This window comes from Gavialis gangeticus, unplaced genomic scaffold (assembly GCF_001723915.1).
Source record: "Gavialis gangeticus isolate Ggan-Ray unplaced genomic scaffold, GavGan_comp1, whole genome shotgun sequence".
NCBI classification, from domain to species: Eukaryota; Metazoa; Chordata; order Crocodylia; family Gavialidae; genus Gavialis; species Gavialis gangeticus.
This window is the reverse complement of record NW_017729029.1, coordinates 70488474-70501839: the sequence shown is the minus strand read 5'-3', so window position 1 is coordinate 70501839 and position 13366 is coordinate 70488474. Positions and strand designations below refer to the sequence as shown.

Genomic DNA, 13366 nt, shown 5'->3' with positions numbered 1-13366 from the left:
CCAATAAAAACCCCATGATCCCAATGATATACATCCATTCCTCTTCATTACAGCTCCTTTATATTAGTGAATAAAAAATAAGGTCCAGTGAATACAATAATGTCATATTTCTTCAGCATTTATGTTATTAAATTGCATTTCTTAGAGAATTCTTCATACCTACCTGACAAGCAAAACTTATGACAACACTCTGCCACACTGAAGGTTACTCACCGATGCCACTTAAAGCCACTAACATTGCTTACACCACTATTTCCTTGATCATCCCTTTTGCAACATATAGGAACTTTTAAAAAACTGCTGTGCACAGAGGGAAGTATTATTTAATTGCTCAGAAAAATAGTCTCAGAAAATGTCAGTGTAGTTGGAGTTGGTCAAAGTCCAGTTCAGAAATCCTCACTTAAAGGATTACTGACTTCAAAAGGCATCAAACTAATTGTCTTGTTTCAAATAAGAAAAATATGAGAGCAAAGATATTCTGTGCAAAATTATAATGATAGTCAATTATATTACCTGGCACTATAACAGGACTGAACTTTAAGGCATACAGAAAGGAGCAGAACTGATGCTGAATATTCACCCTTTTTTTTTTTTTAATGTCCTGATTTTAACTACTTGTTTTTTCAATTTTTTAGTTTTGTAGTACTGTTACAGTCTTGCACATGCGCAGCAATAAGCATATATGTAGATGGCTTAGATGCCCTTATCCCCATAGAAGTATGCTAGATAATATCATACCTGGATCCGTCACCATTGTAGCTCAGAAGATGAGAGATATTGATCTTGAAATATAGGATAATCCTCTCTCCCTCAGCACTTCTGTCATCCTCTTGATCCTTGGCACCTGTCTTCCTGTCCTCTATCTTTCATGCCTTTTTCCATTCTTATATAAAGGAGGAAGCTACTGCTTGAGATACTGCCCACTTTTTTGGTCGGTAGCAATCCTACCCACTTTGTTATAGCATGAGCATAGCAAGGAGGGAAGGCCAGCTGAACATATTGGCAAATCTTAAACAATGATGGAAAAATAACACATTGCCAGGGAAATGGACTCCATACAAGATAGCCCTGGATGTCTGGGACATTAATTATTATTAATTTAATTTGCACTTTGCATAAGAATGTTATTTTAAAATTTAAAACTGTTAATATATAGGGAATACTTTACATGGCATCAACTAGAAATTTACCTCAAGGGTGAGATACAGCAATGGTAGAAAGGTACCAGTGCTAGACAATCTTTATAAACAAATGAGGGAAAGAATACCAAAACATCAGGGAGACTTATCTAGGCAGAATATCATTACCTAAATTAGAATGTGCCCAAGAGTATGCAATGTTAATACTCCTCCTCCAGCCAAAAGCTCATTGGGCTCTTTAATGATCACAAGGGACTAAAACTCCATTTTAAATTTCATCCTCAAGATAGTGCCAGCAGAAGGACACTGCTCCATAAGAGTGTCTCTTCATACATTAGCTACACAGGGGGTGTTTCTATACAAGATGCTATGTGGCTCATCACTATATGGTGACATAGTGTCGGGAGGCATGAACTGTGATGCCCATGCTACTGCGCAGTAGCAACAAGCCAACCCTGCGCAGTAGGGTCAGAAATGACCTATGCACTGCCAGGACTAAAGGAAGCACTAAATGACTGCTCAGTAACAACCGCACAGTCAGGCGCATGTGTAGATGTGCCCAGAGACTCGGGACGAAGAGTGCCATCTACTGAGTTACCCAAAACAGCTTCATAACAGTGCCTTGATGAGGATTGTAAGACTGGATTGAACCAGTGAACCATCTAGTGCAGCCTTGCCTCCAACAGTGGCCAGAATCAGCTGCTTCAAAAGGAAAGGATGGCAGATGGCAAATATGGAATATCATGCCAGATGGAAATTTCCTTCCAAACCTCATGTCGTCTTCCATCTAGCAGCTTGACGTAGCATGCTTAGTTAATAATATTTAATAAGACCCAAGATGAACTGATACCAGATTGCAAGGTGGAGAGGTATAATGATATTTTCTAGCACCCTTTGTTGTTGTTTATTTCTTAATCATCTCAAGTGTGTCGCTTACCTGATGTAATGTCATGATTTATTCCCTCCACAGAAATCGTAGCATTCGCAATTGGATTACCCTGAAGATCTCTAACAAATCCCTTCACTCCCCGATGTATCTAGAAAAGCCAACAATGCATGGGAAATTAGATGTTTTCTAAAGAAAAAAAGACAGCTGTTCAGGTCAGCAACATATCAAATACTGCATGATCCCAATCCCAACACTACATGCTGAAAATAACTAACAAGGATAATTTCTAAATATCAATGGAATATTACTCAGTGACTGAGCCAAGAGACTTCAGCTGTTGATGTGACTAATTCATTTGTGCTATGCAGCATTAACATAAGTATGCAGCAAACCATGAAGGGAAATATGCACTCACTTGAATCCTTTTATTATTATGTATTAATGAACATGATGAAAGCAGTTGGGAGGCAGCCCAAACAAGAGCTTTTGCACATGTTGTTTATTTTTCTCAACTACACAAATTTAGGGCCAAATAAAGGACACCAGTGCCTAAAAGCGAGGTGCTGCAGCATCTAACTTTTGGGCCCCTAGAGAGGAATCCAGAAGTCTGCTTTGATACCTCCATTGACAGTAAAAAAAAGGGGAGCTACATGCCTGAGAATGGAGCCTGAATACTGAGCAGGGAACTGGTTAATATTAATACAGCCAGCACACAGCTACATAGAGCTAGCCAGTGGCAATGCATAGGGGGTGCAAGGGGATGCACATGCACCCCCTAAGAGTGCCGGTGTACCTCCTGACCAGCCGCGCTTGCCAGTTAGGTGACGGAAGGGGGGACAGGCAGGAGCACCAGTGCCCACCCCCCCTGCAAGCACTGGCCAGGGAGTGGAGCACTGTGGTGCTCCCGAAGCAGCTGCAGCTACCAGCCACAGCACTTGGCCGTCTTGCGACCGGCCGCAGGGGTACCCCTCCACCGTTAGCAAGATTGGCCATGGGAGGACATGCCCCCCCCAACTAAGGCAGCACCAATCACCCATTAAGCTATCTGACCACTAGGAAAAGGCTGAGGACTTGGGTGAATTAGCCTCTCCTGGCATCTTGCAAATGGCTACAGGAACATGTTGGTTCACCTGGGCTATGGACAGAAAATACACATAAACCAGTATAAGTGATTGGTAATTGGTTCGAATCTGTAACTCAACAGAAGTTTAGTGCACATAAACCACTAACACTGGTGGTTTCTGAGTGGTCAAAACTGGTTTAAAATAAGTCTGGATGGATGTGATATCAGACTTAACTGATTTAGGTTAAATCAATTCATTGAACCTCTGTCCCAGATCCCCTCAACACACAAGTTAACTCACAGTCCCCCAGCATCCCAGGATGCTTTGCACATCTCCTGCAAACCACCCCTGCCTTGCAGAGTGGGCAGGATAGACTTGGCTCAAGCTGGCTGCTCCAGCTGAACACTCTAGTGCCCCCCAGCTTCTGGCCTGGGCCACTGTAAGTATGTAGCTGCATTTCCAGAATCAAAAGTGAATGTCTGTTCACTTGCTTATTGGTTCAATCTATGCAGCTTAGACTAAGGGCACAGAAAGAAGTGACAATTTTTGCCTGATCTAGATCCTGAAAGCACTCTACAGCCATGACCAAACAGAAGTGTATGGCTGAAAAGGGCCTGCTCCCATGAAAATCTGAACCTTCATTGCATAAGAGTTCAAATGAAGACATTTCAAAACATAGCATCTTCAGTAACTTGTGTCTACCTGCCTCCCAGCCTCAGAGCTGCTTTCAGAATGGGAAGGGGGAAAGGGAGCAGAAGGAGCTTGGTCTGGGATTTTTTCAGTGAGCACTTCACCCCACTCACTCCACCCTCCAGCTATGGCTGGGGAACACCTAGAATGAGTTCCCTCCACTCCCTTTCCCCCCTCCCATTCTGAAAACAGTCCCGGGGTTGGGAGGGAGGAGGGGAAACCAGCTGCAGGCTGCAGCCAGCACCAAGATTCTCCAACCCCCTCCCCTCCATCCCTCTGGACCCAACAGTGAACTTCTGTTTGAGCCAGGGAATCGTTGCAACTAAGAACACTTCCTGCAAAGTGTTTTGACTTACAGCAGAGAGCTGCTCTTCTGTCTATGCCCTAATTTGTGAAGATTGAATCAATTCAGCCTCAGGCTTTTTGACTATATCTGTACTTAGCCTTGAGATCCATAACTTATTACCCTCTCTTATATATGTGTGTATATATATATGTGCCTAGACACCATTCAAAGCACTGAGGGGAACTTACTTTTTTCTTTAAAACAGAAGAGGAAGATGAGGTAGTGAGACCTTTTATATAAGGACCAAGTAGTGAGAGTATTCACTCAGTGGTTAAGTCAGTAGGGAGTAGAGACCAAAACTCAAGATCCCTTACCCTAGACCAATTATATCCTAATCACTAGACAACAAAACTGCCTCTATCTGATGCAGTTAATCTTGAATTCTTTGCTGTACAGTGGCACAGCTTCAACAGGAGGTATGAAGAATGCCCCAATTAAGAGTAATCATCCAAAGGCATGCTTGTGGGAAATACAGGATCTACACACTTCAGGCCAAGGTAACAACCTAATTCAGGTTTCTTGCTTGGTGAATGAGCACTCTAGCCATTTTGTTCTTCTATAAGGAGAAATGTAGTACTATTACCACTTGTTTCTCCTCTTCCTGCCATCTTTTAAAGTAAGGGCAACCACCACTGGATTTGGTAGGGAGCCCAATCATGTCAGCATGCTAGGCATACTCTGACAATACCTGTGAGACTAAGCTTTTCACAGGACTTAGGCAACAGAACACCTAACTTCTGGACCCTAGTCAGGCTTAGCCATGACCTAGGTTGAGTTGATCAGCCCTGTCAAGTCTGGAGCAGTTCTGGACATGCACAAGGGCCCACTTCTAGGTGCCTGGAGAGCTGTCAGTGAAACTAAGAGGAGCATCCAGGTTCAGATGGGCACTAACTGGGAGGCTTTAGAATTGTAATCCTGGACTATGCTCCTAAATTATCCCAAGTCTTACTTTAAATGTCTAAGTCTCTTACTGGATCTACCCCTTAAGTCTGGTATTGCAAAGAAGGAAGAATTTTATGTAAAATGTAGGCAGCTTCAACTCCCACTTTCATCTACTCTTTTCCATTAGTTGCTCAGCCCCATGTAGGAGTAAATCCTTCATAATAATAAATCCTGCTTCCATTTACGTAATGATAAAACTCACATTGACTTTGGCGATGGAGTAACCTCATTCAAAAATTGTGACCCAGGTTGTCTGGTGCAGCATAGACATTTTTGGATTGAAGTATGTCTTACAGTGTTGCTGGACTTTTCTGCAATAACTCCAGATTGTCAGAAGACAAGGTAGATATACTTCTTATACACTAACTGAATCAGATATACATAAGATGATGCACAACAAAAGAAATATAACTGGCCAGTGAAGAGAAGTCCTCCTGTGGTAAAGGGAACTCATACCTACTTCCAGATCTGATGGGTGTAGAGAACCAAGTGGCACTAACTTTCCTACCTTCCACTGACATCCAACACCCACTTTTTTGGCCACTATCGGTACTTATAACTTATGTCTAATTTATATAGTTTGTCACAGAGCAGGTAAGAAGAACAGAAAAGCCAGATCTACAACTTCTCTAGCAGAGGTACAGCTACCAGGGTCTGTGCCATGGATAGCAGTAGTGGCAACAGGAGGCAGGCTGGGCTGGCTATGGCAGTGGCTGGACTAACAGCAGCAGCAGCAGCAGCAACCACCATTTTTGCACATGCTCTAAGTGGGTGCCCGGGGCTGATGTCCCAGTTGCCCACCTCTTCTTAAGCTGCTGGATAGAACTATGCACTCCTTTGCCATCAGTGAGAATCTGGACAGAGGTAGCTAGCAATGCAAATCTTAAGTCAGGCAAAAGCAAGGGTAGAAATACACCTTATAGACTAATTGAATCAGATAAGCATCAGTTTTTGGGAGCAATAACTCACTCATGATGTACATCAGCATATGCATCTCTGATTCAGTTGGTCTGTAAGGCGCATCTCTACCCTGGCTTCTGACAATCTGGAGTCACTGCAGAAAAGGCCAGCAGAAGGGTAAAGTATGAGATCAACTGAGCTTCACTGATCAAGCTTGAAACTCCACAGCAGCAAGGGAAGATGGCAATTCAAGACCACATACATATCTACGACCAGGAAGGCTCCATGACAGACTACATTCCAATGAGTTTTGAACAATTAAGTCTCATGCAGAGTAATGTGCAGAGTTCCCAGACAGTCAGTGGGATCCTGTAGCAATGGGGAAAAATCCTAAAATACAAATACCTTGCTGCTTCATTATACACAAAACTTATATACAGACTCAGATGAATTTTATTCACTGCAAATATTTTATCTGGCAATTGTCAGCATTTTTCCTTATGTAAATTATTCTACAATAAATGTCTCTGTTATGCAAACCAGTTATTTTGGTTAGTTATATCTCTGCTGTCATAACTCCAGGCATACATCTCTAAATTTTAATCATAAATATTAAAAAGCTTTAAATACAATATTCACAAACAGGCAAGGTTCTTTATTAGACCAACTAAATAGTTGGGAAAAAAGTTCTGTGCAAGCTTTCAGGCACAAACATTCTTCTTCAGGCACTGGGAAACTCTGCTGCTGTTTTGTGTTCACAAAAAGATTTCAAAAGACTCTGAAGTCAAGACTGTTAGGACCTCTGGTCACTGCATGACCAGATCTGGGATGCAGGGTTAGGCTAGTGCGCAGGATTGCTCTGGTGCCAAATCAGGCATGCAGGATCATTCTGTGGCCAAACTGAGCCGTCACTGGATCTTGCACACAGACTGACCCTGCGCAAAGGATTCAGTCTGTAAGCCAGCCGGACACCACTCACCCAACCCACAAGGCCAGATAGGTTAGGCACCACTGCTCTAAGGTATCTGCATTCAGGATTGTGGTTCATGCTCACCTCTAAATCAGATTCTATGAATTTAAAATAAAGTTGTAATCATAATAGATGTGTCTAGAGTTAATGTCAGCAGCTTTGGCAGCCATAGCACCCTTATGCATGTCTAGTCACAGAACTAGGATACAATAGTTACTGTCTTCCCTCCTCTTGTGAAGAACTTTGTTTCATCTGTATGAAAGCATCAGCTGGGGTTTAACCCATAGGCAAATTATGGGTTAAATGGTGATTATAAATGAATCACAATTATGGTATATGATCGGATTAATACAGTAGACAGTTACCACTGTTTTTCCCTATCTGTCAAAAGAAAACATTAAGGCTAAGTACAGACAAACAAAAAGGGAGGGTAGTCAGTGGGGGAGTGGAGAAAGCCCCTGAGGTGTGCCCCTCCCCAGTGGTTCTGGGTGGGTCAGGGGGCTAGGACAGGAGTGGAGACCTCCACTTTCCCCTCATATCCACTTCCCCTCTGCCCCCTAACCATGAATGATGCATGTCCCCGGAGGGTGGGGGGGCATGGTGACCACACGCAGGCAGTGGTGGTGGTGTTGGCATCGAGGGCATGACAGCAGCGAGCTCCCACAGGCAGCCACAGCCGTGTCAGTGGTGGGGGTGAGCTGAGTAGGGAGCTCCTGCAGGTGGCCACAGCAGTATCAGTGGGGGGAGTGGCAGCAAGCGCCAACCAGTGGTCAGCGACCACCTGCAGATGTTGCCAGCAGTGTCAGCAGCAAGGGGGGAGGGGGTGGCAATTGATGACCACCCGCAGGCACCACCAGGCAGCATTGATGGTGCTTTTCACAGGGGGTGCATTGCCAAATCTTGGGGAGTGCACATGCACCCGTGTGCACCCCCCTATGCATTACTAATGCACCTAACAGCTGGCAGGGGGTGAGGCTAGGGAATGCAGTCACACCAGGGCAGTCAGAGGGAGCAGAGAAAGCCCCTGCAGCGTGCCCCCCAGCAATTCTGGCAGGGTGAGGTGGGGAGCAGGGACCTTCACTCTCCTACCCCACTGCACGGCTTGGCTGACAGATGCAGGCACAACACAGGGCTGGGGAACAGAGGCTTTTCTGCTTTGGCTCTGTGACAGCCCAGGGGCAGATGAGTGAGGGCACAGGCCAAGGCTAGCCTGCATGCCCTGCAAGACAAGGTTAGTGGGGTAGGTGGGTAGGTGTAAAGCATCCTGGGATACTGGGGGACTGTGAGGTAATGAGTCGGGAGGAGAGCTGGCACAGAAGTTCAATAGATTGTTCTAACCTAAACTGATTAAATCTGATATTACATCCATCAAGATCTATATTAAATCACGTTCTGTCATTTTGGAACCCTAGCCTTAGAGTTTTACACGCTTCCTTTCTCCTACCTGCTCAATGTAATTGACAAGTGAGTTCTTGTTGTCCTCCCAGTATCTCTTCAGAGTTTCCTCTGGTGGGAATTTCTCACAGCTCAGCTCCACAGTGATTTCAAAGCAGTTGCTGCTGAGGTAATTGAAGTCCTGCATTCCTGCAATATCAGCAGAGAGGTGTGTTCAGAAGATTTGCATTGCTCTGAGTGCGCAGTTTTCAAGAAAGGAAAATTCCTAGCAATGCAGGAATTAAGGGAAGTCTTCACTGAACACAGTAGGACTGATTTCTCTTTCCCAACAGAAGAACTAAAGTAGTTAGTGCAGTTAAACCAAAACAAAAAGAAAAAAATAAAGCCAGACACAATTTTTCTTGAGAGGGGGAAGAAAGTTAGGGGGGAAAAGCCCTTGGAACACTGTATCTGAACATTTGACCTCTGATGGGACATACTGACTGCTGCATACTTGGCAGAAAGCACTTTTTTTGGGAAAAAAAAGAAACTCAGAACAGTTTCTCGGTGTGGCGCAGTTATTGTTAAAGTAAAAGCTGACCATTATGTAACCTATAGTGAACAGCAGTTAATGATACTATGTGAATACTTATTTATATAAGTTAGTATACAGAATTATTTGCAATATGCAAAACACGAACGTCCTAGAGTTCTCATGCTAAAGTCTTTAGCATTGATAAGGCAAACGGCAACCTAAAAAAACTGGCACAACTTACCATGTCTGTGAAAAAATAGAAAGACTCTCAAATAGTAGCCTAATCATAGAGCAGCAGGAGCTCTTTTGAATTATCTTTACGATAATACAAGAATCTTAATAGACTTACTTGATAAAGTGCCATTGCAAGCCTCCTTAGTATACTGTGTTGTAAATGGTAATGGGAGTTAAACTAAAACTGAACAAGAACAGCAGGCATACAGCTTGTTAGTGATCCACTATTATTCCTCTTGTTCTTGACTACGGTCTCAAACTAGCATTCATTTCTGGCCGTGGAGACTTCCAAGGCATTTCTACCAGTAGACTTCTTCCTGGGAATGTAGCACTATAGGGGGGTGTCCAGACAAGCATGCATGTGTGGTTTGGGGTACAACAAGCTGCATGTGGAGAATTTCCAGTGCAGCACACAGTTGCACACTTGCAGCGCAATGCCAGAATTTGATACTGTGATGCCCCGTTAGCAAAAAAGCCACAAAAAGCAGCGTGGCAGTAGTGTGTGCCACCAGAAACAGAGCCTGGACATCCAGAGCCATGCTCTGTCTGCCAGCCAGGCTCCATGCAGCCAGATTGGTGCCACTGCTACCCCAGGAGGCCCCCTGGACCCTAGGTAAGGCTGCTGGGCCTAGCCTCCTCTACCCCACTCAAGACAATTTGGTGCATGCTGGAGTATGCCTTGGGGCGCAAAGCAGCAGCACAAATGTGTACTGCTGCTTTTTGTGCCCCTGGAAATGCACACCTCTGCATATTAGGACATGCCCTAGGTGTTCAGTCTTCAGCTAAACCTCTCCCCTAGTCTGTGTGCCTTCCCCAGACTAGGGTGATCCTGGCCTGGGGAAGACATGGGGAACAAGAGTTGCTCCGTTCCTCCCAGACCCAGACCTCCAATGACTAGGCAGAGGGTGAGAAGATTTGTTAACTGCTCCAGTCCCCTCCTGGACTGGTTGAGAGGATGGGAACAGTGGGGCAAGCCCCCCCACTAACTCCACAGTCTGGGGTCTCCCAATCTAGGGAGTGGGCAGCTGCTTCTCCATAGCAAAGAAAAGCAGCAGGCTGTGGGCACACAGCTCTTACAGTACTGTGTAAGGGGAGCTCCTCCATGTACAGCTCTAAGAGCTAGAAGCCTACAGCTGCACACCAGATGGGGAAAAGACTGTGGCAGTGAACCAGATCATGACCAGTTGGTCTGGAGAACAGGCGAGGAGAAGCCGGGCAATGGTGTACATGCCTTCCAGAATGGGGTGCCCTCAGTCTCAGGGAAACTGGAGAGGGCAAGGGCAATTCAATTTGTCCATGGAAGAAGTCAGCCTTCAGGAAAGTGCTTCCCCTCCCACATTCCCCACACCACAGTCATCTAATCTGGGGAAGGCATGGGAGAAGCTGTTTCTTGACTCTGAATCAGGGCAATGCCCTCACCTCCTGTCCCCAGCTATAACAGCAATAGCAAACATGTCCCTTCCAGCTTCCATGGCAGCCTTAGGGTGCAGACAGAAGTGCAGCTCCCAGCTGTAACTCAAAATCTTTTCTGCAAAGCGTTCCGAGTTACAGTGTTACCCCAGACCAAACAGAAGGGCTAGGGACAGACAATCAAAAAGCTGGAGCCTTAACTGATTCAACCTTTGCAGGTTAGTCTAACTTGCCTAAGTTAAACCAGTTTGTAATAGGACAAACATTCTCTCTGAACTGAGGAACTGCAAGCATATGCCTGCAATTGCTCAGGCCAGGGAGGTGTTTAATTCTCCCTCTCTCTCACCAGCAGGGACCCAAACTGCATCTGCCAGACATTCCCTCCTTCCTGCAGCAGCAGTGGGGCACCATGGCCCCTGAGGCAGAAGGGGGCAGGGAGGAGAGTTAGTCTCCCCTCTACCCCCACTGGCAGCCAGGTCAGCCCAACATCGCCCCCACACTCACATCCTGTGGGGGAATAGGCTCCTGCTGTCCTCTCCACTGGATGCCGGAGGGAGGAGAAATAACCCCAACCCAGCCCCCTCCCCCACGCCCCCAGCTGGTAGCCATGGCCCTGCCCCACTGCTACAGGGCTGGAGTCCCCTGCCACATCCCCTTCTCAGACTTTGGGCTGGCTGAGGCTGGCAGGGGGTGTGGGGGAAGATGCCCCCAGCCAGGGTTGGCTCTGCCCCCAGATCTGGGAGCCATGCCCCCCTCTCAACTGGCCCAGAGGATGAGAAGGGGACGTGGCAGGGGACTTCAGCTTCTCCTCTCCAGCCTTCCTCGCCTCCCCTCAGCTGACCCAGAGACAGCAGGGGACATGGCAATGGACTGCAGCCCTGCTCCCAGCTCTGGTGTGGGGGTAACCAAGCCTCAGTACAGGCTCCTTGATCCTCCCAGTCAGCCCGAGGCTGAGAAAAGGAACTCTTTCCCCTTCTGTGCAGAGAAGTCAGGCTGCTGGGCAGCCGCCCCTCCATCTGCACTTGGGACAGCGTCCGGAGGAATAAGCCCCCTCCTCCTGGGAAGGGGCTGGCCCAAGCACAGACTAAGAGGCAGCTGCCAGTACCAGAGCAGTGGCCTGACTTCTCAGCACAAGATGGGAAAGGGTTCCTCTTCTCAGCCTTGGGGCTGAGGGGAAGGGGGAAGGAGGAGAGGAGAGGGGAGGAGGGAGAGGAGAAACTGAAGTCCCTTCCCATCTCCTTGTTCCAGTCTATTTTGCCCACTAGCACAGGTCAAGTTCTTCATTTTATTTTCATTCAAATTAGGCAACTTCCTCCTCTATGCTGCCTGGGCTCAGCCAAACATTGCAGCCATTAAAAAGAAGACTTTCTGATGAGTTGCTCAGACACAACCTAGCCTGCAGCCCCCCATACCTGCAATTGCAGAGAAAGTCCATAGCTTGAATGTAACTAAACCTTGAATATGACTCTTCGGAGATTTTACCTGCTAAAATCTAATAAATCACTATTGAGCATTTGTTTTTCCAAGGGTTATATCAGAGTTAATTGTTTAATTATTTATAAATTCATTTTTTTACATTCATTCCCTGAGTCATTATAACTTATGTATTTCTTAGGAGATTAAAATATTTTGCTTTTTTCATCAAAAGTATGCGAGAGTTTTTTTCTTTTCCACCAAATGATCTAAAACTGTTTCTGGAGAATGGAATTGCTGAACTATTCCGAGACTGCCAGTTATGATGGGTAAAAAAAAAAAATCAATATTATTATGAGGCATGCTGCCTACTTATTCCTCTTTTTGCCTCTTTTCTTATTGTATGTTTCAAGCTCAGAACATAGGGAATTCCATGTTTGCCATCCAGTAGCTTTTAGGGGTTTTGCATCTACCATAACAAATGTGTCCAGGAGAATACTTTGTACTCTGAGCCTTTTATGGATGATCTTGGAAGATCTTTTTTCTTTAAAATTTACAATTTTAGTCCATAATCTATCATCAAATGCCTGATTTTAAAGGACCCATAGTTGCTGATGCTTCTCAGAGAGTAACAGAATCTGTACTACACAATGAAGTAGAACTAACCTCCAGGAACACTGTACCAAGCGCCACCATTGGTTGTTCCATCTACAAAGCTACTGTCATCGTCATTTTTACGACACGGTGGCCTGTTTGGATCAGACATGGCAGGGTTATAAGATGAATAACTCCGAGCCAGGCTTTGAAAAATAGCATCATCAGGGCAGGAGCTGTATTCATGAGCACTTCCTAGAAAGAAAACAGAAGATGCATGGATTAGTATAGTAGTCAGATTGATTGGAACTATAGCTGAGATTAAAAACTTTAAGCACACAGACTTTGTCCAAAACTTTTCTGTAAGGTGCCAGCTATAACTATACACTGTGAAATTCATATATTTACTGCAACTGATTGTGGCTACTTATATCATTTCAATAATAATAATTCCCATTTCTATTAATATCAGTACTAGCATGGCATTAATTAATATCTTAACAACATTATATGATAACTGACCAACTTATTCTATAGCAGTGTGCTCCATTTATTTAACTGAAACTGCTCTGGTCTACAGATGCTCAGGCAAGAAAAACTACAATATAGTTATTTTGCCTTACTTTTATTTTCAGAACTGTATTTTTTTTAAATAAATCAGTCAAATCTTTAATAAAAAGAAAGTATTGTGTATTGCTTCACTTTACAGGACACAAACAGCATATGATTACTTATATACTTATGTCAACTGTTGTATATTTGATTACTTGTTAATCATCAACAAGTGGCAATATATTAAAAGGTAATTGTAAAACATAGTGTACTTTGATTCTATTATTTGTTGAGGATAAAAAAAAAAAAAAAAA

The 13366-nt window shown here is 44.7% G+C and overlaps 1 protein-coding gene across 1 annotated transcript in view; it reads right to left on the bottom strand.

Annotated features, from left to right (window-relative positions):
* CPE (carboxypeptidase E) overlaps positions 1–13366 on the bottom strand; it is a gene marked incomplete at its 5' end in the record, with an annotated part of 121265 nt that overhangs the window by 10360 nt on the left and 97539 nt on the right. The window contains 3 exons of the mRNA XM_019521059.1: positions 2077–2176; positions 8385–8524; positions 12573–12755. Coding sequence (XP_019376604.1) covers positions 2077–2176; positions 8385–8524; positions 12573–12755 — 423 coding nt within the window. The remainder of the gene's footprint in view (positions 1–2076; positions 2177–8384; positions 8525–12572; positions 12756–13366) is intronic.